This window comes from Oncorhynchus clarkii, unplaced genomic scaffold, assembly GCF_045791955.1.
Source record: "Oncorhynchus clarkii lewisi isolate Uvic-CL-2024 unplaced genomic scaffold, UVic_Ocla_1.0 unplaced_contig_13633_pilon_pilon, whole genome shotgun sequence".
Lineage (NCBI taxonomy): Eukaryota > Metazoa > Chordata > Actinopteri > Salmoniformes > Salmonidae > Oncorhynchus > Oncorhynchus clarkii.
This window is the reverse complement of record NW_027261082.1, coordinates 229672-257332: the sequence shown is the minus strand read 5'-3', so window position 1 is coordinate 257332 and position 27661 is coordinate 229672. Positions and strand designations below refer to the sequence as shown.

The window sequence follows — 27661 nt, the reverse complement described above, 5'->3', positions numbered from 1 at the left end:
GTGGAGTTAGTGCCTACAAAAAATACGCCATTAATGATAATGCAATCATAGGTCGCAAAACAAATGGGGGAATGGGCCTTGTGATTGACAGATTTCTAATCGAATCAGATTTTGAAGTTTAAGATAAAAAAATGTTAAAAAGAGAATGTGCTGCCAGATATCCAATAGACGCAGGGGTGTGTGTCTACGATCATCAACTGACTAATAAAATTGTGAGTTCACGCCCGCAGTGAAACGTAACTCCACCCCCCGGCATCCATTTCTGAACGGAGGGACACGGCGCTAGCGAAGAGAATCCTCGATTTTATGTATATTTCTTCATGTATATCACTGTAGATTATCTTCAGGAAATTCGCGACATAAAACTGAAGTAGCCACTAGTCTGTGAAATCGTAGCATATATTATCCGTTGAACCCGTTCGGACAGAGGCAAGAGTTGAAGCTCGCCTTTTATTTCACGTTTAACTTTCCTAAGCGGCGTGTTCAGCCGTTTTTTTTTCTTCTTCCTTTGCCCCGCTCACTCTCCCCCCCGGTGTGAGTAGTGGCCTGTAACGTTGATTTAGCCACGAGGCGGGTCGGATCAACCGGAATTGGGCGATGGCGGAGTTCGGTAACGGACTGGACTCAGGAATGACGGAGGAATCCCTACTGGACTCAGATCCAGGGCACCCAGAACTAGAAGACCCGGGTGTTGGCGATGAGGAGCCGGGATTAGAGGAAGGAGAAGCTGCAATTGAGGACCCGGTAAGTGAAGGGCATAGTTTATGCCCAAAGCCTCTCTAAAAGTTGAGACAAATGTCTGTTGTACGATATGTATTGTGGGTGTAAACACGTTATTTTAAGATGGATTTAGCTATATTTATATACCCTGTGGTGGTATGTGACTGTGACTTATCTCTCTTTGGTCGATATAACCGCCATTGTGGCTCACGCAGTGCAGTATAAATGGGTGGTGACATGCGTGGTTTTTGGCGGCCATGTTGGCGCAGCAGCGGTGGTAGTTTCTCTGCAGCAGAGTTGTTCGACCTAGTGGGGGGAGAAGGAAAAAAAAATATTCGTCGCTAAAATGCGAGACCGAGATGTGGACAGGGGCGAGGGTAGGACAGGCGCCATTAGCCGCGGCATTGCGAGTCTATCTGCAGACACGGAGAGAGCTCACGGTAAACACGCCTCCTTTGTTTTCCTCATACGCTGACAGCTGCTGAAATAGAAGCGTATACATCATATGATAGTCAATTAACGGTCATTTTACTAGCTACAAGCAAGCGTTTTAATGTGCTGTTAGCCACCCTTCTAACCGCATATAGCTGAAATGCTAGCAAAGGGTATGCGGCACTTGCGCTATTGTAGGTACGATTTTATATGGACATTCAGGCTTGATGTAGTGGAGGAAGCCGAGTCGCTAACTTCGCTAATTGGGACGATCATGATGACATGCCTCTTGACACACGTTCATCTTCCCACGTAAGGCATTTAACGTTAGAGGGATATGCACAACACAAGCACGTTTGTGCGAGCGATTAGTCTTTGATGTACTCTTTTGAGTACAAGTATTCTGTTAATACATTTGTGGGTCATGGATATTATTGTAGTTGTGTGCAAAGATGCGGATTGCCAATACTTTGAAATTAAAGCTTTTGGTTTGCGTTTGAATGTTTTTATAGCTACATTATTTCAGGTTTTATACGCAGGTGAATGTGGTCGTTGACACAGAATGTGTTGAAAAGCAGTTGTGGGGGTGAAGTGTTATTTTTTTTTTTTTTTTAGGGCTGGGCCCGCATCCTTCGGGTCTTTATTTTTAGGGCTGGGCCCGCATCCTTCGGGTCTTTATTTTTAGGGCTGGGCTTGCGTCCTAAAATATTTTCATAAGGGGGAGGGAGGGAAGAGACACTAAATATGCAACAAAATACAGACATGTATCAGTGATGACCGAGTCAAATAAGCCATGTTGTTGCCATGCATTTCAGTGTCCGTTTGAAGCCTGTCAAAGCTGTTGGAATTCGTCTATTGGTTGTGGGTGTCATGTATGACATCCCCCAATATCTGGAATGGGTTTCACTGCAATGCAAATGTTGTCATTCAGTGAGTGCATGTCTATCGTTATCTAGTTGAGAATGCAGCTGTGTCTGTAGAGTGTCTGAAATGAATGGTGAATAAATCCTGCCTGTTACAAAGACCCAGCCAGTGGTCATGTGCCAGGCTGTTCCACTCAGAAGTAGAAATGGGGTCAGCTCAGGCTGCTGAAATTTCAATTGTGTTATGTGCATGCAGGTCACAGGATATATTCCTTTGGTTTCTTTTTTTTCCCCCAGCTGATTTCTGTCCTGACTGATGTGGTGGTCTTTGTAATTGATAGGTGTCTCTTTGTTTTATTTTATTTTTTTCAGGAGCTGGAGGCAATCAAAGCCCGGGTGCGAGAGATGGAGGAGGAAGCAGAAAAGCTGAAGGAGTTACAGAACGAGGTGGAGAAACAGATGAACCTTAGCCCTCCACCAGGTGAGTTTGTGGGAGGAAAGAGTAAAGAAGTGTCCTCGGAGAATGTCTTCCAAAAATATGTTTGAGGACACCGACTGAATGTTATATTTCACTGACGTTTCCAGAGAGCAGATGCAAGACAGATTAATATCAGACTCATCCAAATGTATATCTGTTTGTTCTTTAGTTCACCGTTTTTAAAATGTCACTCATTGCTCAATTGTGCTCTCATTAGCTGGTCCCGTCATCATGTCCATCGAGGAGAAAATGGAAGCCGACGCGAGATCAATCTACGTTGGAAACGTAAGGCTTCGCCTCCCCTTTAACCTCCCTGGGTGTTATTTGGGTTGTTCTTAGGGATGTAACGATTCCCCAATATGCATCGGTCCCTGGTAAATTTTTTTTAAAGATACAATGCATTTGGTCAGGGGGAGCCCCAAACCAATCCAAATACAAGCATGCATCGATCAGAAAACCGATTCTCACTTTTACAAATCGCCCAAGTCACTAATGTTTTTACTCATTGTTTTATCTGTTGGGATGGAATTGATGTGTCCTCTCCTTCAGTTCAGTAACCTATCAAGCTTTTATGCATGTAACTGTGTATGACTGTCACATAACAACTGTGCGCACAGTGCGGGAGGCACAGCTGCTCGCGCCAACAAGAGGTAGGCCTATTTCTTTTCTAATAGGCTATTTGAACGTCTCTGAGGCACCTACAGCTTTCAGATGCTTCTCAAATGGCTTTCGCAATGTCAAGTCGTAGGCTTTATTAGTCGTGACAAGCAATGTCATTTGCTTGTCACTCAACTAATAGTTAGCAAGTAGGCTGTAGAATTTTTTTTTACCGGAGTTGTGTAGCCTAACAGAGTGGACGCAACTGCTGATTGGGGGTTTTCAAACATTCCGATTGTCCAGGCTAACATAATACATCGTTTTGGTAGTTTTGCTTTAAGCAGTCAGCGTGTTTGGTCACTTTTCCATGAACAGGGTAATTTTCATATTTTTTATTTTTTTGCTAATAAGTATTGCCTTAGTACCAGCTCACAATTTTAATCAGTGGGTGATGGTGATTTCAGATAAGTAGGGGGACAAAAAGCATACATTCCCCACCCTTAATCTGATAGTGGCCTGGTAGCTGCTCAGTCTGCTGTATGGGTCAGCTCAGGTACCTACATAAACCGTTGACATTGAGACACACACAGCCATTTAGTTTAGAGAAGTAAGCAGACGGATCCAGCTCAGAGGCCCAGCTCCTGAGCTCCCATCAGCAGCAGATTTGAATTCAAAATGGAAAATAAATGTGTTCATGCCACACACAAGTCTATCGAACTAAATCGCATCAATTCGTTCCCTCTAATCAAACCGAATCACAGTCATTTCAAACTAAGGCCATGTATCTAGATATTTATCGAATAGCTCGTGAAAGGAGATGCACGTCCTTGGTTGCTCTGTTTGCATGTATGTGGTGATTCTCCTTGTCATTTCTATCAGTTTGCATTTACAATCAGTTTTAAAGGGCCGACTCAAATTTCCATAAATGTCCCGTTGACATTAGTGCATGATTTTCACATGCATTTGTGCAGAAACTTTTAATTTGGGTTTTTGGCTCCGAGTGAATTCTCCAATATGGAATCGACTAGCCACTCTGTTTGTCAGAGGTATCTCACTTGTTCTCCCTCTCTGTGGAAAGGTGGATTACGGCGCCACGGCGGAGGAGCTAGAAGCCCACTTCCACGGCTGCGGCTCCGTCAACAGAGTCACCATCCTGTGTGACAAGTTCACAGGGCATCCCAAAGGGTACGTATCTACACCCCGTTTCTCCATGTGCTCTTTCACTACAGGCCTGTGAGTACACAATAATACCGTCTTCTATCAGTCATCTAGAGCAGTGATTCCCAAATTTGTTGTAGTCCCGTACCCCTTCAAACATTCAACCTCCAGCTGTGTACCCCCTCTGGCACCAGGGTCAGCACACTCTCAAATGTTTTTTTTTTTTTGTTGCCATCATTGTAAGCCTGCCACACACACACACACACACTACATGATACATTTATTAAACATAAGAATGAGTGTGAGTTTGTCACAACCTGGCTTGTGGGAAGTGACAAAGAGCTCTTATAGGACCAGGGCACAAATAATAACAGTCAATAATTATGCTTTTTATTTAATCATCTTACATATAAAATCTTATTTGTTTATCAAATGGTGAATAACCCACCACAGGTTTAATGAGAAGGGTGTGCTTGAAAGGGTGCACATAACTCTGCAATGTTGTATTGGATAGCGTCTGTCATAATTTTCCAGTCTGTGCCTGTATTTAGTTTTCATGCTAGTGAGGGCCGAGAAACCACTCTCACATAGGTAAGTGGTTGTCAAGGGTATCGGTGTCTTAACAGCACGATTTGCCAAGGCAGGATACTCTGAGCGCCACCCAATCCAGAAATCTGGCAGTGGCTTCTGATTTTTAAATTCAATTTTCACAGAACCCCTTTTTGCAATTTCAACAAGGCTCTCTTGTTCAGATATCGGTAAGTGGACTGGAGGCAGGGCATGAAGGGGATAAAAAATCCAGTTGTTTGTGTCGTCTGTTTTGGGAAAAAACCTGCTTCTTTGCGTGCCCAACTCATTCCGGTCCTTCGCTATTTGACATTGTCTGGAAGCTTGAGTTCATTAGCACACTATACGATGAGGGGAAAGACCTGTGTGTTGTCCTTGTTATTAATGCAGACAGAGAAGAGCTCCAACTTCTTAATCATAGCCTCAAGTTTGTCCTGCACATTGAATATAGTTGCGGAGAGTCCTTGTAATCCTCAAATCAGATCATTCAGACTTGAAAAAGGACATCGCCCAGATAGGCCAGTTGTGTGAGAAACTCGTCATCATGCAAGCGGTCAGACAAGTAAAAATGGTGGTCATTAAAAAAAACTTTAAGCTCGTTTTTTAAATTGTATTTATTTAATTGAGCGACGTGTCAATACCCTTTGATAACCAGAGCACTTCTGTGTTGTTAAGGCGTTACATGGTCGCTGCCCATATCATTGCATAGTGCAGAAAATACACGAGAGTTCAGGGGCCTTGCTTTAACAAAGTTAACCATTTTCACTGTTGTGTCAAACGTCTTTCAAGCTGTCAGGCATTCCCTTGGCAGCAAGAGCCTCTCTGTTGACGCTGCAGTGTACCCAAGTGGCGTCGGGAGCAACTGCTGGCACGCGCGTTACCACTCCACTACGTCTCCTTGTCATGGCTTTTGCGCCATCAGTACAGATACCAACACATCTTGACCACAAGTCCTTTTGATGTCACAAAGCTGTCCAGTATTTTTATTTTTTTTTAATAAAAAATCCTTTCCTGGTTTCCAGTGCTTGGCAGAAGAGCAGTATTTGTTTCAAAACAGCTCCTGCCATGTCACTGATGTGCCGTGAAATTATGTTTGAAGGCATTGTCTGTACAGGTTTTTTTTTTTTTTACCTTTTCCCCCAGCATTGTCCCAGCCATATCCACGGCAGCAGGAAGAATGAAGTCCTCCACAATAGTATGGGGCTTGCCTGTCCTAGGCCACTCGGTAGCTCACCATATAAGACTCTTCCAGCCCCTTCTTATTAATGATATCTGTTGCTTTTATACATGTCTTACTACTCAAAAGTAATCTTAATTCTCACTCAAACTCCCGTGGCTTATCTTTCAAATTGACATGTGCATATATTTAGAAACAAAGACGAGTGAAGGCTTCACTGAGTTGTGAGATCGTACTTTTGCATATATAATACACTGTGGCTGAGGAAAGGCACTACTCCCGATTTATAAGTGATTATAAGTGAACCCCAAATCAATGTAGTTCTCATCATATTTGCACCTCTTTGATGGTCCAACGTACCTGTCTGTTGTTCGGTGCTTTCAGGGGTCAGTAACTCTTCAGCTGCATCAGGTTCACAATGGTCAGTGTCCATGCTAGCTGGGCTAACAACAAATGTAGAATTACTGATGCTAGCATTGGATGTGCTTATGGAAGCAGAACACCTTGTGTCGTCGACAGGTGCAGGTGTAGTACTGCAGGAAGTAGCAGTACTACCAGTAGAGCTGGTATATGTCGCTATAGACGACTACTACTTACAAAAAAAAACGTTTAGCAATTTTTGTGCAAACTAAATGAGGAGCAGCTACATTTGGCTACATACGGACCATTCGTGGAATTCCCGCGAGAGAGTAGCGGTTAATGTGATTGGATGTTCATTATTTGACTAGGCTACCTGTATTTGACATTGTTATTTCACTGAACACTAGATGGTTTAATTTTATTTTTGGCAGTGAAACAACGCTACTCAGGCAATAAAAAATTTAAAAAAACTCACCCAAATGTATAGCCCTGTTGGAAAATATAAATGAGCTGTTAGAAAATGTGGACGTTTTTTCTTTCTTTCTTTCAACAAATGAATGTGACTCACATTTAATTTGGCGTAGCCCCGACGGCATTGCGTACCCCAATGTGGTCATACATGGTCTAGAGGAATGAGTATACACAACGTACTTTACTCCACTGTAATTGTCTACACTCAATGTGCAGGTTAGCAATGTAGCCCACTTTCATTCACATGGATGTACAGAGCCTTCAGAAAGTGTTCACACCTGTTGACTTTGACTTTAAGTTCCACATGGAAGGAAACCAGACTCCACTAATCAGGCAAAACGAGCTCTATAACTCACTGCATGCACACATTCCTATTAAAATATGCATTCACCTGTATTGTGAGTAGCCCTATTCAATCTTAACTTATCCAGTTTATCAGGAGTTTAACCATTCAAGTAAAATTATTAACATGTTATGTAGTTTGGTGAAGGAAAAAAAAATCATTATGGTTGGATTTTAAAATGCATACATGGCTGTCTCTGGGAATAAATATTTTCAAATGATATTGAATAACGACCTCCTTGGCCCTAGAATCTGCATCGGCCCTAAAAAATAAATAAATGCATATGGATCGTTCTCTAATTACATCTAAGTCTAAGAGCTTTGCACACCTAGATTGTGTACAATATTTGCCCGTTTTTATTATTTTAAAAAGTCTTCCAGCTCTGTCAAGTTGGTTGTTGGACATTGCTAGACAGCCATTGTAAAGTCTAGATTTTCAAACCAATTGAAGTCTAACTAGGCCACTCAAACATTCAATGTTGTCTTGGTAAGCAACTTGTGTATATTTGACCTTGTGTTTTAGATTATTGTCCTGTTGATTTGTCTGCCTGTATCTGTTGGCAAGCAGACCGACCCAGGTTTTCCTGTAGGATTTTTACCGGTCCTTAGCTCAATTCTGTTTTTCATTCTGAAAAAATTCTCTAGTCCTTGCCGATGACAAGCATACCCATAACATGATACAGCCATCACCATGCTACAGAATATGAAGTGGTACTGTGATGTATTGTGTGATGGGGGTTCTACTAAGCTAACATGGAATTGTTTTAAGGTCATACCAAGGTTCGTTTAGCTATTTGTTTTTATATTTTAGGGCCCTTTTAAGGTATTCAAAAATATAAAATTGTTTTGAAACATTGAATTGGTCCATACTGCTATTAGCCCATAGGAACACATTGATTAACAGCTTCATACATGGATGAAAAGTATTTTTATATATATATATATATATATATATATATATATATATATATATATATATATATATATATATAAAATACTTTTCATCCATGTATGAAGCTGTTAATCAATGTGTATATATATATATATATATAAATAATAACCTCCTACCTTCAGACTAGGCTTGTGAAAGGCCCAAGTGAAAAGGTTTGGGAGCCACTGATCGAGACCAGCCTAAATCTACAGGCTCACCAAGTCTATGTTGATCATCCATGTGCCACTCAGTAACACACACCCATTATTGGATACGTAATTTAAAAAAAAAAAAAAAACGTTACAGATCTGTGTTTATCCGACACCACCTTCTATCATCACACAGCTAAGATGGGTCTATGAGCAAAGCTGTTTCTTTGGTAAACTAGCACGTGGTTTGGCAGTGCACTGGATGCTTATTGGTGCACGTGCTTGCTTGTATGACTAACTAAGGTCCACATGGTCTAAAGTGGACTGACCGCAATAGTGTTATGTGGGGGGGGGGGTTCTCACAATAAATTGCCAGAATTTATGCGATAACGATAACCGGAACAAGTTTCTAACAGTAAATTGCACTATTTATTTATATTTTTTTAAATGATCCTTTAAACAGAGAAAATATATAAATGCAACATGTGAAGTGTTGGTTTCATGCGCTGAAGTAAAAGATCCCAGAAATGTTCCAAATGCACAAAAAAAAGCTTATTTCTCTCACTTTGCGCACAATTTAGTTTCCATCTCAATGGGTACGCATTTCTCCTTTGACAAGATGATCCATCCACCTGACAGGTGAGGCATGTCAAGAAGCTGATTAAACAGCACGATCCACATGTTCACCTTGTGCTGGGGGACAATAAGGCCACTCTTAAAATATGCAGTTTTGTTACACAACACAATGTCTCAAGTTGAGGGAGTGCCCAATTGGCATGCTGACTTCAGGAATGTCCACCAGTGCTGTTGTTGGGAAAATTGAATGTTAATATTTCTACCATAAACAACCTCCAACTTTTATTTTAGAGAATTTAGCAGTATGTCCAACTGGCCTCACAACCACAGACCACGTGTAATCATTTGTAACTTTATATTTATCTAGTATAGGCTACTTATCCCAATGAACAATATCAGCAAAATGCCTGCGATAAGCGGTCGGTGTCAATTTCTGGTTTATCGTCCCAGCTGTAGTGGAGCACAAAGGTTTTCTTTTCTGACATAATGGTATCCATTACTATAGCCATGCACAATTCATGACTAGTGTCAATGTTTCCTCTATATACATTTCTTACCACCACTGCCCCAAAAAATAAAAAAAATAGTGTATGCGAAACATTAAGAACACCTTCCTAATATTGAGTTGCACCCCTTTCCCTCAGAACAGCCTCAATTCGTTGGGGCATGCACTCTATAAGGTGTTCTGTGGAAAGTATTGGTCCAGCATCCCTGGTCCTTGTTCACTCCAAAGCTTCCCACAGTTGTCAATTTGGGTGGTGGACCGTTCTTGATACACACAAACTTTTGAGTGTGAAAGACCCAGCAGCTCTGCAGTTCTTGGCACAAACTGGTGTGCCTGGCACCTACTACCATACTCTGTTCAAAGGCACTTCAATCTTTTGTCTTGCCCATTCACCCTCTGAATGCCACACATCATTGATGTGAGTCTCTTTCTCTCTCATACAGTGGGGAGAACAAGTATTTGATACACTGCAGGTTTTCCTACTTACAAAGCATGTAGAGGTCTGTAATTTTTATCATGGGTACACTTACACTGTGAGACGGAATCTAAAACAAAAATCCAGAAAATCACATGATTTTTAAGTAATTTGCATTTTATTGCATGACATAAGTATTTGATCACCTACCAACCAGTAAGAATTCTGGCTCTCACAGACCTGTTAGTTTTTCTTTAAGAAGCCCTCCTGTTCTCCACTCATTACCTGTATTAACTGCACCTGTTTTGAACTCATTACCTGTATAAAAGACACCTGTCCACATACTCAATCAAACAGACTCCAACCTCTCCGCAATGGCCAAGACCAGAGAGCTGTGTAAGGACATCAGGGATAAAATTGTAGACCTGCGCAAGGCTGGGATGGGCTACAGGACAATAGGCAAGCAGCTTAGTGAGAAGGCAACAACTGTTGGTGCAATTATTAGAAAATGGAAGACGTTCAAGATGACGGTCAATCACCCTCGTTCTGGGGCTCCATGCAAGATCTCACCTCGTGGGGCATCAATGATCATGAGGGAAGTGAGGGATCAGCCCAGAACTACACGGCAGGACCCGGTCAATGACCTGAAGAGTGCTGGGACCACAGTCTCAAAGAAAACCATTAGTAACACACTACGCCGCCATGGATTAAATATTGAAGACTCATGTTAAAAGGAACCACCCGGCTTTCATATGTTCTGAGCAAGGAACTCAAATGTTAGCTTTTTTACATGGCACATATTGCACTTTTACTTTCTTCTCCAACACTTTGTTTTTGCATTATTTAAACCCAATTGAACATGTTTATTTATTTGAGGCTAAATAGATTTTATTGATGTATTATATTAATTTAAAATAAGTGTTAATTCAGTATTGTTGTCATTATTACAAATACATTCAAAAAATCGGCCGTTTAAAAAAAAAAATAATAATAATCAGTATTTGCTTTTTTTTTGTTCTCCAATAATCGCCGTTGATAGGATGGGGGGACCATCCTGGTGCATGAAGGCTTCACCTACAGATGGGAACGACAGACCACAATTAAGTCTTTCTGGAAGAGCACCGACTATGATGCCATTCGAATGCTGAGGTCGCATAACCCTCACTGCCAGGATTATTTCCAAGTTAACCGACCAATGTTCATAATTAGGACAGGCTACAGTAACGGCTCGATAGTGACAATTGATGCCTTCCTTATTTATTAAAAATAAGGACTCAATCACAGCTTCCCTGAAACTCAATGTTTTGTAGCCTCGTGTGGACGTTCGCGGTAAAATAGTACTCATTGTGGCGGCGCTTCGACCTTAATATTTTTTAAATTTAACCTTTTAACTAGGAAAGTCAGTTAAGAACAAATTCTTATTTACAATGACGGCCTTTGCCTCCACTGCTGAAGTACTGCATATAAACAAGTTAATTGCACACTGACTCCAATTCCCAGTAATGTTACATCAGTTGAGTTACAGCTTATTCTAATAGCCTGGAGGGGTCTATTCTGAAGTGCATAGAAACTGGCGATCTGGTTGTTCAAATTTAAGCGTTGTTAATCACACAGTTTATTCTCGTTAAGGGAATTGAGAAAAAGAGGTGTCAACATTTGTTTAGTGAATTGTGCTTTGAGATTTTAGAGCTTCAGTATTTCCGTTCTCTGCGATTTGTCGTTTGTGACCCATTTTTTTATGTTTCTGCTGCTGTTGCAGGTTTGCCTATATCGAGTTTTCAGACAAGGAGTCTGTGAGGACGGCCATGGCATTGGACGAGTCTCTGTTCAGAGGAAGGCAGATTAAGGTAAGGACGCGACGATGTATACACATTAGTGGAGGCTGCTGAGGGGTGGACCTTTCATAATAGCTGGAACCTAATGGAATGGCATCAAACATAGAAACCGTGAATTTCAGATCATTCTGCTCCAGGTATTACGACAAACCCCTCCTCCCCAATTGAGGTGCCACCAACCTCCTGTGATTGCATTTCCATTTGAGCCGTTTGGCAGACACTCTTATCCAGAATGACCTACAGTTAGTGTATTCATATTGAGAGTTTGGTTACACAACCACATCTGTCATGGTGAGTACATTTTCCTCTGTAGCTTTCGGCAACGTCAGCGCTAGTAGGAAAAATTCAAGTGCCAGTGTCGATTTCAACTAAAGAACTGGGATAATCTCAGGATTTCGACCGATGTATCTGTCTATGACGTGAATTTCAGTCAGATTTCCTACTTGGGACTGAGACTGATGTACATGACCCTGTACTAGTGTCTGACTTGTGGAGTCCTGTTTGTCCTCGCTCTTGGTTCTGGCAGGTGGGGGTGAAGAGGACGAACAGGCCAGGCATCAGCACCACAGACCGCGGGTTCCCCCGGGCCCGCTTCCGCTCACGAGGAGGAAACTTTAACTCGTCACGTGCACGTTACTACAGTGGCTACGCACCGCCCAGGGGCAGAGGACGGGCCTTCAGGTGAGCACCCTGAGATTGGGAGACAGCTGGCCATTACCGGAGGGAGGAGGAGGAATATGGAGATGTGAAGGGGCAGAAGACTGAGTAGTGGGATTATAGAAGTAGTGGGGGATGATCAGAGCAGGAGACGGTTAGCAGGGGGAGAAGAGGACCCCGTGAAGCGTTGTTAGCCCCGGGGGGGTGGCCAGCCCCGAGGGCTCGGGGGGGTGGGAGGGAGGATGGCTGGGCTCGGGGAGGTGGTAGGATGGCTGGCCCCGGGGGGAGGGAGGGAGGGAAGATAGCTAGCTGGGGGGGGGGGCCCAAAGCATCACTGTCCATCAATAAGTGAGCTGAAACTGGCCATATAGAGAATCATTGAGAAGGCATGTCTATACGTCTGCCTGTAGAGGGAGGAGACTGAATCTGTGGCTGCCATTGATGATCAGTGAAGGAGTTTCCACAGCAGAGTGGAGGAAAGGTTTCCTTTAGAGTTGGGTTGTGGAGAGAGAGACAGGTGGGAGGGAGTCGGGTAGGTTCGATTGGGGGGGGGGGGGGGGGGTGGTCTTGTTGCGTGCACCATCTATAACTGTTTCAGAGGAGGCAGCTAAACTCTCAGCCCACAGCAGTGAGGTCCACCCAGGCTGTACATGTATGGGAGGCAGGCTGTTTGTATGGCTTGGAGCTACATTACATGTACACACGGACTGTGAGTGGGCATCTCTCCCACAGTGCTGCTCATTAATGCTAAAGGTGACAGGCAAAGTGTTTCACTTAAATGTCAGTTTGTTCTCATTTTGTTCAGTCCTGATGGTCGTATTCCATTTTATAATTTGATCATTATGATGCCGTGACGATTTTAAATGCAAAGACGTTAATCTTTGTAAATGCATTGCTTAAACTTTAATTGGCATGTGTATCTATGATAGTTCAGTTGTTCTAATGATGTACCAGTGTTGAGCAGTAGCCTGTATCCATCCTGTGTTCCATCTCATCAACGCAGTGCTGTGTTTTCACCTGTCCTGGGCCAGCTGTGTGTTCACCTGTCCTGGGCCAGCTGTGTGTTCACCTGTCCTGGGCCAGCTGTGTGTTCACCTGTCCTGGGCCAGGTGCTCCAGAGCCGTGTTTTGCCTGTGACCTTTCCCGAAGCAACACCCCTGGTATCTGGATTTGTTTTCAATCTGTACAAAAGCTTGCCCCCTATGTATGTAAAACCTGGAGTGGATCAAAGTGCTGTGCACTGGGAGTCTGGTGTGTCTCCCTGGAGTGTGTGTCCTACGGTGTCTCTCAGTGTGAGGTGAGAGGGGGGGGTTCCCATGATGACTCATTGAGCGCTCAGTGGGCCTCACTCTGGAGCTCTGTCTCTGGGCCCATGTCCTGTTTTATTTATTTATTTATTTTTATTTTAAATATTGTTTCGCTGAGAAGAGGGGCTGCAGAGCAAGCACAATGAGCATCCTCGCCAACTGACATGCACTGACAGATTCTGACCAATGGAACAACCTTTCCACTCTACTACTAGACCAATGGGGTCAGTTTAGTCCTATGTAGTAGTACCTCATTGGCCCCTCAATGGGAGTTGATATGATCGTCAGTCACTGATCTTTTAGAGGGGCTCACCTTTTTGAAGTCCTATTTAACACATTTGGTAAGAATGACATCCTGGTGAGTGTAGTTGATTTGGTGCCAGTCCCAATCGTATGCCCACCACACTCCTATACATAGACTAGCCTGGGAACAGGTGGCCCCGCTATAGGGGGACGAAAAGCATGAGTCCGGATGCTTTGCCTTGCTCCGAAAACCAACTGTGATGTTAACTACACATTGGTACATCAGACACACAGATGTCCCCTTGGTCAGACGTTCCCACTCACTGCCTTCACTTCCAGAATGGAGGGTTCATTCCTGCAGCCTGATTTTGACCACAGCATTCTAACCACTGCTTTCTACTCATATGACCTGTGTGTTTGTGGGTACTGGATGCCTGGGTTTGATGTTTGTTGTGTGTGTGTGTGTGTGTGTGTGTGAGACAGGGTTTCTGTTATCTGGTATTAGGAAGCTTTTATCTGGTTATTCTTTTTAGAAAAAAGGTGAGAAATAAAATTGGTGTTGACCAATTGTCCGGGAGAACAAAAAATCCCATTGTGGGATAATGCATTATTATTATTTTTTGCTTATTAATTGATGTAAATGCATTTGACTGGTCATTCTTATCGGTCTATAGGTTCATTTGTATAATTTAGTGGAAATAAATTGTCACGTGTACAGTATATTTTATGTAGCTTATTTATCACACGACTACCTATATAGAGCCTTTGAGTGTAAAATCTGTCTGACCGAGAGAGATGCTGCTGTATCTTGTGGTGCTTTCAACAGAACTGGGAATACCATGTCAAATCCCCATGTCGGAGATTTAGAGTCCTCAGTTCCCCGAGTTGGATGACCGTTCAAAACATTTTTTCGGCGGTTGTATTTTTCCCCGTTTTTAACCGCAGCGGAAGGCAGGCTTCAGCATCGCAGAGTGGAGCGACGGCCTGGCGGCCGTCTGCATTCTGGAAACATACATCATTGTTTGAAACCTGAATGTTTTGCTACATATTATGAGGGGTGTTTTACCTTGCTTCAAATGAGTTTATTAGATCTCTCTCTAAAGCTCTACCAGATTTTCATCTGTCACTTCCAACCCGCTCACTTGTGCATTGCCATTTTTACAACGGCGTTTTCCTGCCCATTTGCATTATGGGGTGAACATTCATGTATAGCCTACTGCCTTGTGCGCGTTGCTGCGCTTATAATGTCAAGATATAATAGTTCATCAACATTTTTAAGCTAAACGTTCTGATCTGTTGCATCAGACTCATTGCTTTGAACGTTTGTATTATGTAGCCTAAGCCTATTGGCTGTATGAATTTGGCATCTATCGCCCCAGAACTGTCCCAGAGTCTGTTTGGAATAGGCTGTTTCTTTCACGACAAGCTGGCCAATAAGAGCAGGTTGCCTAAACCTGTCTACTATAGTAGATTGACACAGGCAAGTGATTTTGCTGTTTTAGTTACTCGTCTTGTTGATATGAATTAGCACATTTTGAATAAGGTTTGGGTAGCCTAGTGGTTAGAGCGTTGGACTAGTAACCGGAAGGTTCAAATCCCCAAGCCGACAAGGTACAAATCTGTCGTTCTGCCCCTGAACAGGCAGTTAACCCACTGTTCCTAGGCCGTCATTGAAAGTAAGAATTTGTTCTTAACTGACTTGCCTAGTTAAATAAAGATAAAATAAAAATTGAGCACTGTGGGTGGACACACTAATTAGGTAACTCACCCATTTTATATGGGGCCAGTACAGTTCTCAAACATCCAGTAAAGATGTTTTCAATGTTGCTTGTCAAATGTCCGGCTCCACATTTTCCTAATGGAAACCCTGTTGTGTGAGTGGAAAAGCGCTTTGATGCTGTGTTTGAGTGATGGTGCAGTCCAGGTTGTCAGGAGAAGGGGTCAGTCAAGTCTCCGTGCTGAAGCTATAGGTGTTGCCCTTCCTAGCATTTGCCACGTGAATGACTTTGTGACTCTTCTGTGGGGTGAGATGGAGGCTTCTGTCCTCAGGGTCTCTCCCAACAGCGACCTCGGGGGGGGGGGGGGGGGGGCCGCTCTCGCAGAGAGAGAGAGAGAGAAAGAGGGAGAGAGTGCCTCACTGTCCCACACACCCCCACACCATTATTTCTATAGTCCTGTATAATCTGAGAATCAGATATTTTAATGTTGAAGCTGTTCTCCGCTTCTTTCTGTACTGTTAATTCATATTCGTACATTTTTTTAATTGTGGTACTTCAACACTTATCAAAGAAAGGCACAATACCATTAAGATGGTATACGTGTCATCCTACCAACATTTTGTGTATACTTAAAACAATTATTCACATATATTTTACCCCTCAGTTTACCTCAGATTGACTTCTCATCAGGCCCTTTTCTACCTGCACACTAACAACCACACCACACACCCTAAAATTGGTGTCCGTCTTTAAGCCAATCAAGAAACTCACCCTCTTTTTCTCTCTCTTTTCCAGGGGCCGAGGGCGAACAACATCGTGGTATTCCCCTTACTAATACCCCCAACCCCCTACTATCACCCCATGTCCCCATACAAAAAAAAAGAATGAAAAAAAAAAAAAAAAATCCCAGGAAAAAACACTGAAGAAAAAAAAAGCTGAAAAAAAAACAGTATTCTCCTGGACAGACTGGCCACAGTGTGTGATTGTGTGTGAGCGTGCGTGTGCGGAGATGGTGCGGTCACCCTGGTAATGTATCTGATGGCCGTCGGAGATTTGGTGGCATTTCTTTTTTGAGAAGATGTTATCTCAGGCTGCAGATTTGTCTCCTTTGTCTGGCTGTGACCCTCACACCCAACACAGCCCCCAAATGCTTGCTTTCGAAAAAGCAAACATCGACGAGAAAGGATTTTTTTTAAATTTATTTTATTTTTTAATGTACCGTCCATGTTAAACTTCCAAGAGCAAAAATGTTGTTTCTTTTTTAAAGTTGTGGTGTTGGGCGTTTTCATTTCTTTGTCTCTGTTTTCTGATCAGTTCCAACTCTCACTACTTTTGCTACCATATTCTCCCTCTGGTTCCATCTCACGCTCTCTTGTGTTCAGTATCTTAACAGCTGTGACTTCTGTTCAGTGGGTCATTGTTTTTTTTATATATATATTTTTTTACATTTTGTCTATTGAACCTTTTCCTTTTAGTCTGTAGCATTCACCCCAAGAAGGCATGGCCAGAGCTCTGCCAACTTTTCTGTTTAGTTTTTTTTTTTTGTAGGCCTCAAACTTTTTCCCCCTCTTCTTGCACCCCTCTGCCTTTCTGTGCTGCTGCTCCTACCATTTTGTCCTTCACCTCTTCTGCTCTCTTTCTCCTTCTCTCCTCTCTGTGTATATTAGACCACTTCTTGTCGTTTCAGGTTTCAGGACCAGTGGAGGCTGACAACCCCTCCTCCAGTGGCCGCGGCGCCCCCCAATGTCTCGGCAGGGTCTCTCTCTCTCTCTGCTCCTGCTATGCACACTCACCCCATCCTGTCTGTGTGGGGGGGAGGGGGTCAGGGCGATCACAGGGCCACTGCAGGGGGTGTTTACTACAACAAGCGTTGAGTTGACTTACTCACCCGGCACGCACTCACACATACTAGGCCCACACACTTCAGACACCACACAACCAAACAACCACACATATTTATATAGCGAGAGCTAGTCAAGATGGCAGCAGCTGTTTTAATTGGGAGTGAGAAAGACCGGACCAGATCAGGGGTGGGGGGGGGGGGTTCCAGGGCCCGACTTTAACAGTGCGTAGTGCAGCCACGGCTTGTCGAGGACTAGGAGTGGGGCTAAAGGCATCGATTTAATGTAATAGCCGAGAGGGGCGGAGCTTTTATTTTAGGGGGGGGGATAGGGGGTGGGTTTGTGTGGAGAGGTTTGCATTTTTGAAACGGGAGAGTGGGTTAAACAAAAAAAAGATGTTTTGCTTTTTTTATTTTTAACCCATTAGTCTGTAATTAGAAAAAAATAAAAAATAAAATAAAGACATTGTGTAAAAATGATTAATTTGTTTGTGATTTGTCCCTAGTTACAAAAGCATTTTAAAATCGGTTCTTGAAAGTAAAGCTGGGAGAATTCTGAACCTATTGACTGACATTCTGCAGTATTTTTATTATCAATATAGTGTCAAATGTCTTTGTGTTCTTTAAAGGTGCAAAATGCAGATATCATTGTACCATCTAAACAGCTGTGAAATATATTTTCCAGAACTCAATATTGTATTTTTAGCGGTTTGAAGCTGGTGTAAAATGTAACAAAACGGGAAACATAGATAGCGCACAGATCTGCCGCTTCTTAGACTTGCTTTCAATGAGAATGACAGATCTATAATCCACATTTCTATGTGAATTTGTCCGGCTTGCCCAAAAGGTTCCATATTGCAGCTTTGAGTGTTGTGGTCTTCTCCAGTACCCTCTTTAACAACACACAAAAGCCGAACACCCTCATGAGGTACAATTACTATTCTAACTATTTTAAATGATTTACTGTAACGTGTCTAAGCCAACTGCCTTTTTACAAGTGTTCATACTTTCCAGTATTATTTATTATTACAAAGCAGTGAATTAGATTTAGTTTCATCCTAAGATAAAATCAAAAACACATTTGACTAATAGGCTCTTATGCCACAAATAAGGTCTTTAGAAAACAAGTTCATGTTTGAGATGACAGTTCAACAATACACTTGAGTTTGCACACGAGTGAATTTGCACACGAGTGAATTTGCTAGGGATAAATATGTAACATGTTATTTTTTTTATTACATCATGTTTGATTCAGACCCTAAAATGTAATTCACGTGTTTAAAATAAATAAATAATAATCCCATTTTCTATCCTGAAAAGGTGTGGCTAGTAACGTTTAGGTAATGCCCAAGGAAAATGAATCTGCTCTGCATTCCAAATTGGGGGAATTTGGCTATTGAAATTGATTTTGGGCGTCGTGATATTGAAAACTTGGACTGCATGAGTCTCAAACACAGAGTAATGATGATTATTTTTTAAATCATCCTCTAATACACAGTTTTAGCACTACAATCACTCAATTATTGCGAGAAGCTATTCCAAGTGAATCGTCCCAATTAGCCCGAAAATGTAAATCTTCATCCTGCTTTCTTTTTTTTAGGATTCAATTATTGATCTTCTGAAAGTCGCAGGTAAAGAGATGCATAATCACTGTACTCTCAAGTAATTGAAACCGAATTCACAAGGTTTCATTAAAAACACCAAGAGGAAAGAAATCACTGACTTCCTGGCTATGTCCACACAACACTTTTTTTTGTTGTTTTTCATTAGTTTCTTCTTGGGGCCCAGGGATATGTGTACTGAAGGGAGGGACAGAAAACATTGGGGGTAATATTATCCAACTTGCATAGTCATTTCACCCCTACCTACATGTACATATTACCTCAACTAACTTCTACCCCTGAACATTGACTCGGTACCCCTGTATATAGATAGCACTGTTATTTTGGAGCTCTTTTTTCTTTTCTTTTACTATTGTTGGTTAAGGGCTTCCAAGTAAACATTTCACTAAGCTTGTAACCTAACCTGTTGTATTCGCGGCATGTGACATAAAATTTGATTTGAACATGGGCCAGCGTCCCTGTGGAGAATAAATCCTAAGCCAATTATTCCCAGGACCAAACATATGTAAAAATGTATGCGCGCATGACTAAGACACTTCGGATAAAAGAGGCTGATAAACGGCGAACTTGTACAAACATTTAATGCCTGCTCTTTCCATGACTGACTGACCCAGGTGAAAGCTATGATCCTTATGTCACTTGTTCAATCCACTTAAATCAGAGTAGATGAAGGGGAGGAGACTGGGTTAAAGACGGATTGATAAACCTGGAGACATGGATTGTGTGACATTCAGAGGGTGAAATGGGCAAGACAAAATATTTAATTGCCTATGAACGGGTCATGGTAGGTGCCAGGCGCTCCTCCGATTCTTGGGTGTGTCAAGAACTGCAACACTGATGGCTCTTCCACGCTCAACAGTTTCCCGTGTGTATCAAGAATGCTCCACCACCCAATGGACATCCAGCCAACTTGACACAACTGTGTGAAGCATTGGAGTCAACACGGTCCAGCATCCCTGTGGAACTCTTTAGACACCTTGTAGAGTCCATTCCCTGACGAGTTGAGGCTGTTCTGAGGGGGGGGGGGGGGGGGGGGGGGGGAACAGCGGGGTGCAACTTGGTGTTCTTAATGTTTTGTACACTTATCGTTCACTGCATGGCAGTAAGGAGTGGCATGTCACTGAAATGTGTCCAACTCACCAGACACCCTCCACCCTTCAGGGCTGTGATGTCACTGAAATGTGTCCAACTCACCGGTCCCCCTCCACCCTTCAGGGCTGTGATGTCACTGAACTGTATCCAACTCACCGGTCCCCCTCCACCCTTCAGGGATGTGATGTCACTGAAATGTGTCCAACTCACCGGTCCCCCTCCACCCTTCAGGGCTGTGATGTCACTGAACTGTGTCCAACTCACCGGTCCCCCTCCACCCTTCAGTGCTGTGATGTCACTGAACTGTATCCAACTCACCGGTCCCCCTCCACCCTTCAGGGCTGTGATGTCACTGAACTGTAGCCAACTCACCGGTCCCCCTCCACCCTTCAGGGCTGTGATGTCACTGAACTGTGGGATGTCACTTAGCTGACCAGACATTCCTAGCATGCACGCCTCATTTTAAGTGTTTCTCTCGTTTGGGGCACTTGCAGACGAATCATTGACTCTTCAAAGTTTTTCCTAAAGGAAAATAATTACATGAGAGGACAAACTACTGTAGTGCTATACAGTTAAATGAGAGGACAAACTACTGTAGAACTGTACAGTTAAATGAGAAACGTATCAATAACAATCTTATTGAATGAGTCTGACGACAGCACTGACCTGCTCTCGACTCTGTCCTGAAGTCCCTGTGGTGGCTGTGGGAGCGTCGCTGCACGGCTGCCAGGGCTTTTAGATCACACAGCTAAGGACGTCTCAGCTTTGTATTTGTCTGCATCATTCATGTCTCTCTCTGTGGGTCAGGTAAAGAGAAATATTATACGTCACAGCGAATGGTTTTGTAAAATCATACCACAGAAACATGGCAGCTTTGGGAAGATGTGGGTTTTTAAGAGGGGGTGAGTACATACGATTTAACAGGAAGAGGAAATTACCATAGTGTATTGAAGCAATCTTGGGGGAACATGTTTCTTGCCACTAGATGGCACTTTTCTTAGCGCCTTTAGCCTTTTTCCATTTTCACCCTCGGTCTTCTGATTCATTTAGCTTTGGAATTAAATATAACATTTTAAGGTGAAGACATTCAGAAGTGATAAGATGCAATGAAACAAAATGAACAATTGTATTCATTATACACCGATTGAGATGCCAGGAGATTAGAAGTGGAAAGGAGGGCATTTTACTGTTCTTTACTGAACTTTTGTACGGTCCCAAGATGCACAGAAATGCAACGACAATACATCACAAAATGAGAAACAGCGTCTCTTTTTCGATTTTTGAATCGCATTTTTGGAAATGAGGGCATCTTACCGTTCTAACGGTGGCCAGTCTGTGAAGGGCGCCGTTGTCTTTAACACTTCCCTACTCTCATTTGAGACTGATCAGGTAGGTGAGTGACATCGTAGGTAAAACAGCTATCGCACGTCCAGGAAAGACAAACCCTACAAGATAGTGGAAAGTTAACTTTTTGATCAACTTAACAGTTTCATGAATCATCGTGAGTCCACGCCAATGTGAACTTTCAATGACAGTACTTACCTTGGATGTTCCATCTTGGACCCTTTGTGTAAATCTCAAACATGCACTGTACCTGAAGCCACCTAGGAATGAATGTGTGTACAGACCTTATACATCTGTGTGACTGGTAATAGATCTCAGTAAGTAGAGATATATACAGTATAACTGTTCAACAACGCTACCGTAGCTATATATATATTATTAGCAATAAGGCTACAGAAAACAAATAGCTAGCTAGCTATTAGCCCAAGAATGGACTAAAGGAGCCTAACATGAATCCTTATAAGGACCTTACATGCTCTGTTTAGAGGTGAACTGGCTCTGGCAGCCAAAACAGCCAAATACTCCATCTAAACATGAATCGATTCTCAAGTGCAGTATGGTTCTAGAAATATAAAGAACTGTACTTTCATATCACATCAAAAATACACATTTACTATCCACCAGAGGAGCCTGGTGGGAGGAGCTATAGGAGGACAGGCTCATTGGAATGGATGGAATGGAACCGTCTGTGGTTTCCATATGTTTGATGTGTTTGAGACCGTTCCTGTTATTCCATTCCAGCCATTAATGAGCCCTTCCTCCTATAGCTCCTCCCATCAGCCTCCACATGAGTATTCTTGTAAAATATCCTTGTTTTTTTTTCTTTCTCAATCTGATTGGGTGGGCCTTGCCAGGGTCTGTGTTCACCCATGCCTACATCCCTGCCTCCCAGTGGAAGACTAATTAGAAATATTGTACAAACAGGACACAGTAACACAGGCCTATTCTGGGTGTAGGCTATACATACAGTCCAAAACACAAAAAAAGCAGACCACAACTGTAATGTTAAAGTAATATGCTAGCCTATACAATGCAAACAGTGGGACACAGGTAGCCTACCTTTAGAGACAGAGTAACAATGGCCTCAAGTTCCACAGAATATATTCAACTTTTACCAGCAAACTAATGTGAAATATATATACAATATGTAACTCCTCTGGAATGATAGACAGGATATAGACTACACAGAACAGGACACCTGATAGACAGGATATAGGCTACACAGAACAGGTCACCTGATAGACAGGATATAGGCTACACCTGATAGACAGGACACCTGATAGACAGGACACCTGATGGACAGGACACCTGATAGACAGGACACCTGATGGACAGGACAGGACACTTGATGGACAGGACAGGACACCTGATAGACAGGGTATAGGCTACACAGAACAGGACACCTGATAGACAGGACACCTGATGGACAGGACAGGACACCTGATGGACAGGACAGGACACCTGATAGACAGGATATAGACTACACAGAACAGGACACTTGATAGACAGGATAAAGGCTACACAGAACAGGACACCTGATAGACTGGACAGGACAGGACACCTGAGACTGGACAGGACAGGACACCTGATAGACTGGACAGGACAGGACACCTGATGGACAGGATGTAGGCTACACAGGACAGGACACCTGATATACTGGACAGGACAGGACACCTGATAGACTGGACAGGACAGGACACCTGATAGACTGGACAGGACAGGACACCTGATGGACAGGACAGGACACCACTATACTGGAAATCAAAAAATAAAATAAAAAAGAAGCAGACAACAACTATATAAAGTATACTAAATACATATAGTAAACTATAGAAAGTTATACAAAATAATTTACTTACACATCTAAAACTGAATCCAGTCCTTCTAGAAAACATTTTCCTCCACTCGAGTCATAGTGATCTTGGTCCAGGTTGCTCCCAGCATCTGCCTGACTCACTAAGAAATTCCTTCAAAGGTTCTTTCTCGGTATACCTGGCTATTGTCCTCTTTTTACCCCCCTGTTAGGTAGTTAGCTTGGTTTTTCGTTTTCTTTTTACCCCCCTGTTAGGTAGTTAGCTTGGTTTTTCGTTTTCTTTTTACCCCCCTGTTAGGTAGTTAGCTTGGTTTTTCGTTTTCTTTTTACCCCCCTGTTAGGTAGTTAGCTTGGTTTTTCGTTTTCTTTTTACCCCCCTGTTAGGTAGTTAGCTTGGTTTTTCGTTTTCTTTTTACCCCCCTGTTAGGTAGTTAGCTTGGTTTTTCGTTTTCTTTTTACCCCCCTGTTAGGTAGTTAGCTTGGTTTTTCGTTTTCTTTTTACCCCCCTGTTAGGTAGTTAGCTTGGTTTTTCGTTTTATTTTTACCCCCCTGTTAGGTAGTTAGCTTGGTTTTTCGTTTTCTTTTTACCCCCCTGTTAGGTAGTTAGCTTGGTTTTTCGTTTTATTTTTACCCCCCTGTTAGGTAGTTAGCTTGGTTTTTCGTTTTCTTTTTACCCCCCTGTTAGGTAGTTAGCTTGGTTTTTCGTTTTCTTTTTACCCCCCTGTTAGGTAGTTAGCTTGGTTTTTCGTTTTCTTTTTACCCCCCTGTTAGGTAGTTAGCTTGGTTTTTCGTTTTCTTTTTACCCCCCTGTTAGGTAGTTAGCTTGGTTTTTCGTTTTCTTTTTACCCCTCTGTTAGGTAGTTAGCTTGGTTTTTCGTTTTCTTTTTCCCCCACTGTTAGGTAGTTAGCTTGGTTTTTCGTTTTCTTTTTACATCCCTGATAAGCCATTTTTATGCTAAAGCAATGATAGAATCTGTTCAAAAAATACCCAACAAAAATATAAACGCAACATGTAACAATGTCAAAGATTTTGCTGAGTTACAGTTTAAAAAAGGAAATTAGTCTGCAATTACACATGGTCTGCGGTTGTGAGGCCGGTTGGACATACTGCCAAATTCTGTAAAACCACGTTGGAGGTGGCTTATGGTAGAGAAATTAACATGACATTCTCTGGCAACAGCTCTGATGGACATTCCTGCAGTCAGCATGCCAATTGCACTTGAGACACCTGTGGCATTGTGTTGTGTGACAAAACTGCACATTTTAGAGTGGCTTTTCATTGTCCTCAGCAAAAAGGTGAACCTCTGTAATGATCATGCTGTTTTAATCACCTTCTTGATATGCCACACCTGTCATTAATGCGCCTCTGCCTAGTCATGTCAAATCCATAGATTAGGGCCTGATTGAATTGATTTCAATTGACTGATTTCCTTATATGAACTGTAACTCAGTACAGCATTAAACATCCCAGAATGTTCCTTTTTAAAGATTCCCAGGTACAGCCACGTGTCACTTTTAAAATGTCGGAAAACATGTAATAATGGCAGGATGTGATGCAAAAAAGGGAGAAGTAAATTGAAAACAAGATCAAAAGAAAATACATACCAGCTCATGTGTGGTGTGAAAGAGGTATTCCGGTGTATATATTGAAACACACTTACATAACCAACAACAATGTACCACTGATGGCTACGTGTGCAAAAAGACAGTTGCGTCAGAGATGGAAAGAAATGTTGACTGAATCTTCGGGTTTATTCGGCTTGTTTTATAACATTTTAAAACATTTCAATAGACCTACAGTTCTAAAGTTATTCATTCACAATAGAGGTGATTAATGCGTCTGGAGGTGATTCTAAAATGAGTCTGAATTCCAGATTGTTGTCTCAGTCTTCTGTGATTCAGTCGTCCTGCTTCTGTCCCATTCACAACCTTCAGTCACATTACCATGCCCGCTACTACAACCCGGGCCTCAAACCCAGACCCATCGACCCCGGCAACTTTAACCAATCATATGCCCCAGATGGAGGGGATTCCATACAGCCAGTCACTGGGGGCTCGGGGATTGGTCAGGACTGGCAGTAACAGAATAGCAGAGCAGATGATGGGATTGTCATACCTGTCCGACGCACCTTCCACAGAGACTACCGGCCAACACAGTCTCATACTGCAGCAGGTATGTGGATACTCCGCTGTGTTTCTGTTTTCATCAGAATGCACAGTTAGTTCAAGGTTGAAAATCTTTCTATTTTCTTGCATCCCATTTTCTCCTTCTTAAAGTGAATGTTATTTCCTCCCTCCAAACCCTTCCATCCCAACTCCCTCTCCTACAGAACTTTTCTCCCTTCCTCCCGGCCCCCCCTGCGAAGCCAAGTGCACCATGGAGTATTGACTGCGGCGGGAGAGGAACAACATTGCTATGAGGAAGAGTCGAGACAAGGCCAGTTGGCACATACAGCTCACCCACCAAAGGGCTCTGCAGCTGCAAGAGGTGAACCACCGGCTGCAGATACTCCTAGGGAAAATCACCCAGCAATTGGACACATTGGACCAGCAATCAAACACATCTTGTCACAGAGTCACCTACGGCCCAGGGGTGCGAATGTAGCCAGGGAAGAGGGCTGTTGAGTGTGTTGGGGAGTGTACATTTTACATTTGAATAATTTAGCAGAAGCTACTATCCAGAAGGATTTACAGCAGGAGTTTAGTGGTAGAGAATTAAAGCAACTATTTATTGTTTAGTGAAGTTCTGTATGAAAACGTGTTCTTTTGTTGTTGGAAATTGTACATTCCTATACACTGAAACAGTCACATACAGTTGAAGTTGGAAGTTTACAAACACCTTAGCCAAATACATTTAAACTCAGGTTTTCACAAATCCTGACATTTAATCTTAGTAAAAATTCCCTGTCTTTGGTCAGTTAGGGTCACCACTTGATTTTTAGAATATGAAATGTCAGAATAATAGTAGAGAGAATTATTTCTTTCAGCTTTTATTTCTTTCATCATATTCCCATTGGGTCAGAAATTTACATACACTCAATTAGTATTTGGTAGCATTGCCTTTCAATTGTTTAACTTGGGTCAAACGTTTTGGTTAGCCTTCCACAAGCTTCCAACAATAAGTTGGATGAATTTTTGCCCATTCCTCTTTGTCTCCTTGCTCGCACACGATTTTTCAGTTCTGCCCACACATTTTCGAAGGGATTGAGGTCAGGTCTTTGTGCTGACCCCTCCAATACCTTTACTTTGTTGTCTTTAAGCCATTTTGCCACAACTTTGGAAGTATGCTTGGAGTCATTGTCCATTTGGAAGACCCATTTGCGACCAAGCTTTAACTTTCTGACTGATGTCTTGAGATGTTGCTTCAATATATCCACATCAATTTTCCTACCTCATGATGCCATCTATTTTGTGTAGTGCACCAGTCCCTCCTGCAGCAAAGCACCCCCACACCATGATGCTGCCACCCTCGTGCTTCTCGGTTGGGATGGTGTTCTTCGGCTTGTAAGCCTCCCCCTTTTTCCTCCAAACATAACGATGGTCATTATGGCCAAACAGTTATATTTTTGTTTCATCAGACCAGAGAATATTTCTCTAAAAAGTACGATCTTTGTCCCCATGTGCAGTTGCAAACCGTAATCTGTCTTTTTTATGGTGGTTTTGGAGCAGTGGCTTCTTCCTTGCTGAACGGCCTTTCAGGTTATGTCGGTATAGGACTTGTTTTACTGGGGATATACAGTGCCTTGCGAAAGTATTCGGCCCCCTTGAACTTTGCAACCTTTTGCCACATTTCAGGCTTCAAACATAAAGATATAAAACTGTATTTTTTTGTGAAGAATCAACAACAAGTGGGACACAATCATGAAGTGGAACGACATTTATTGGATATTTCAAACTTTTTTAACAAATCAAAAACTGAAAAATTGGGCGTGCAAAATTATTCAGCCCCCTTAAGTTAATACTTTGTAGCTCCACCTTTTGCTGCGATTACAGCTGTAAGTCGCTTGGGGTATGTCTCTATCAGTTTTGCACATCGAGAGACTGACATTTTTTCCCATTCCTCCTTGCAAAACAGCTCGAGCTCAGTGAGGTTGGATGGAGAGCATTTGTGAACAGCAGTTTTCAGTTCTTTCCACAGATTCTCGATTGGATTCAGGTCTGGACTTTGACTTGGCCATTCTAACACCTGGATATGTTTATTTTTGAACCATTCCATTGTAGATTTTGCTTTATGTTTTGGATCATTGTCTTGATGGAAGACAAATCTCCGTCCCAGTCTCAGGTCTTTTGCAGACTCCATCAGGTTTTCTTCCAGAATGGTCCTGTATTTGGCTCCATCCATCTTCCCATCAATTTTAACCATCTTCCCTGTCCCTGCTGAAGAAAAGCAGGCCCAAACCATGATGCTGCCACCACCATGTTTGACAGTGGGGATGGTATGTTCAGGGT

At 42.5% G+C, this 27661-nt stretch overlaps 1 protein-coding gene and 1 pseudogene across 5 annotated transcripts; both read left to right on the top strand.

Annotated features, from left to right (window-relative positions):
• The first annotated feature begins 166 nt into the window (after window positions 1-166).
• On the top strand, window positions 167-17821 carry LOC139404693 (polyadenylate-binding protein 2-like). Of its 5 annotated transcripts, none has more exons than XM_071147303.1 (7): window positions 167-744; window positions 2388-2496; window positions 2711-2778; window positions 4169-4275; window positions 11501-11588; window positions 12103-12257; window positions 16297-17821. In XM_071147303.1, the coding sequence occupies exons 1-7, from the start codon at window positions 598-600 to the stop codon at window positions 16334-16336; spliced, it is 714 nt and encodes a 237-aa protein (XP_071003404.1). In that variant the 5' UTR covers window positions 167-597; the 3' UTR covers window positions 16337-17821. The 5 variants fall into 5 exon arrangements, 4 of the variants coding, with proteins under 4 accessions (XP_071003404.1, XP_071003402.1, XP_071003403.1 ...); XR_011633846.1 differs by having other exon boundaries at window positions 238-744; window positions 11699-12257; window positions 16297-16448; XM_071147301.1 differs by having other exon boundaries at window positions 238-744; window positions 17189-17821.
• Window positions 17822-24732: 6911 nt separating this feature from the next.
• Window positions 24733-25837, top strand: LOC139404687 (CCAAT/enhancer-binding protein epsilon-like; annotated as a pseudogene).
• The last annotated feature ends 1824 nt before the right edge of the window (window positions 25838-27661 follow it).

Coding starts and splice junctions, on each gene's coding strand:
- LOC139404693 (XM_071147301.1), top strand. CDS start 598: ATGGCGGAGTTCGGTAACGGACTGGACTCAGGAATGACGGAGGAATCC. Junction 745..2,387: donor AAGCTGCAATTGAGGACCCG/GTAAGTGAAGGG, acceptor TATTTTTTTCAG/GAGCTGGAGGCAATCAAAGC. Junction 11,589..12,102: donor TCAGAGGAAGGCAGATTAAG/GTAAGGACGCGA, acceptor TGGTTCTGGCAG/GTGGGGGTGAAGAGGACGAA.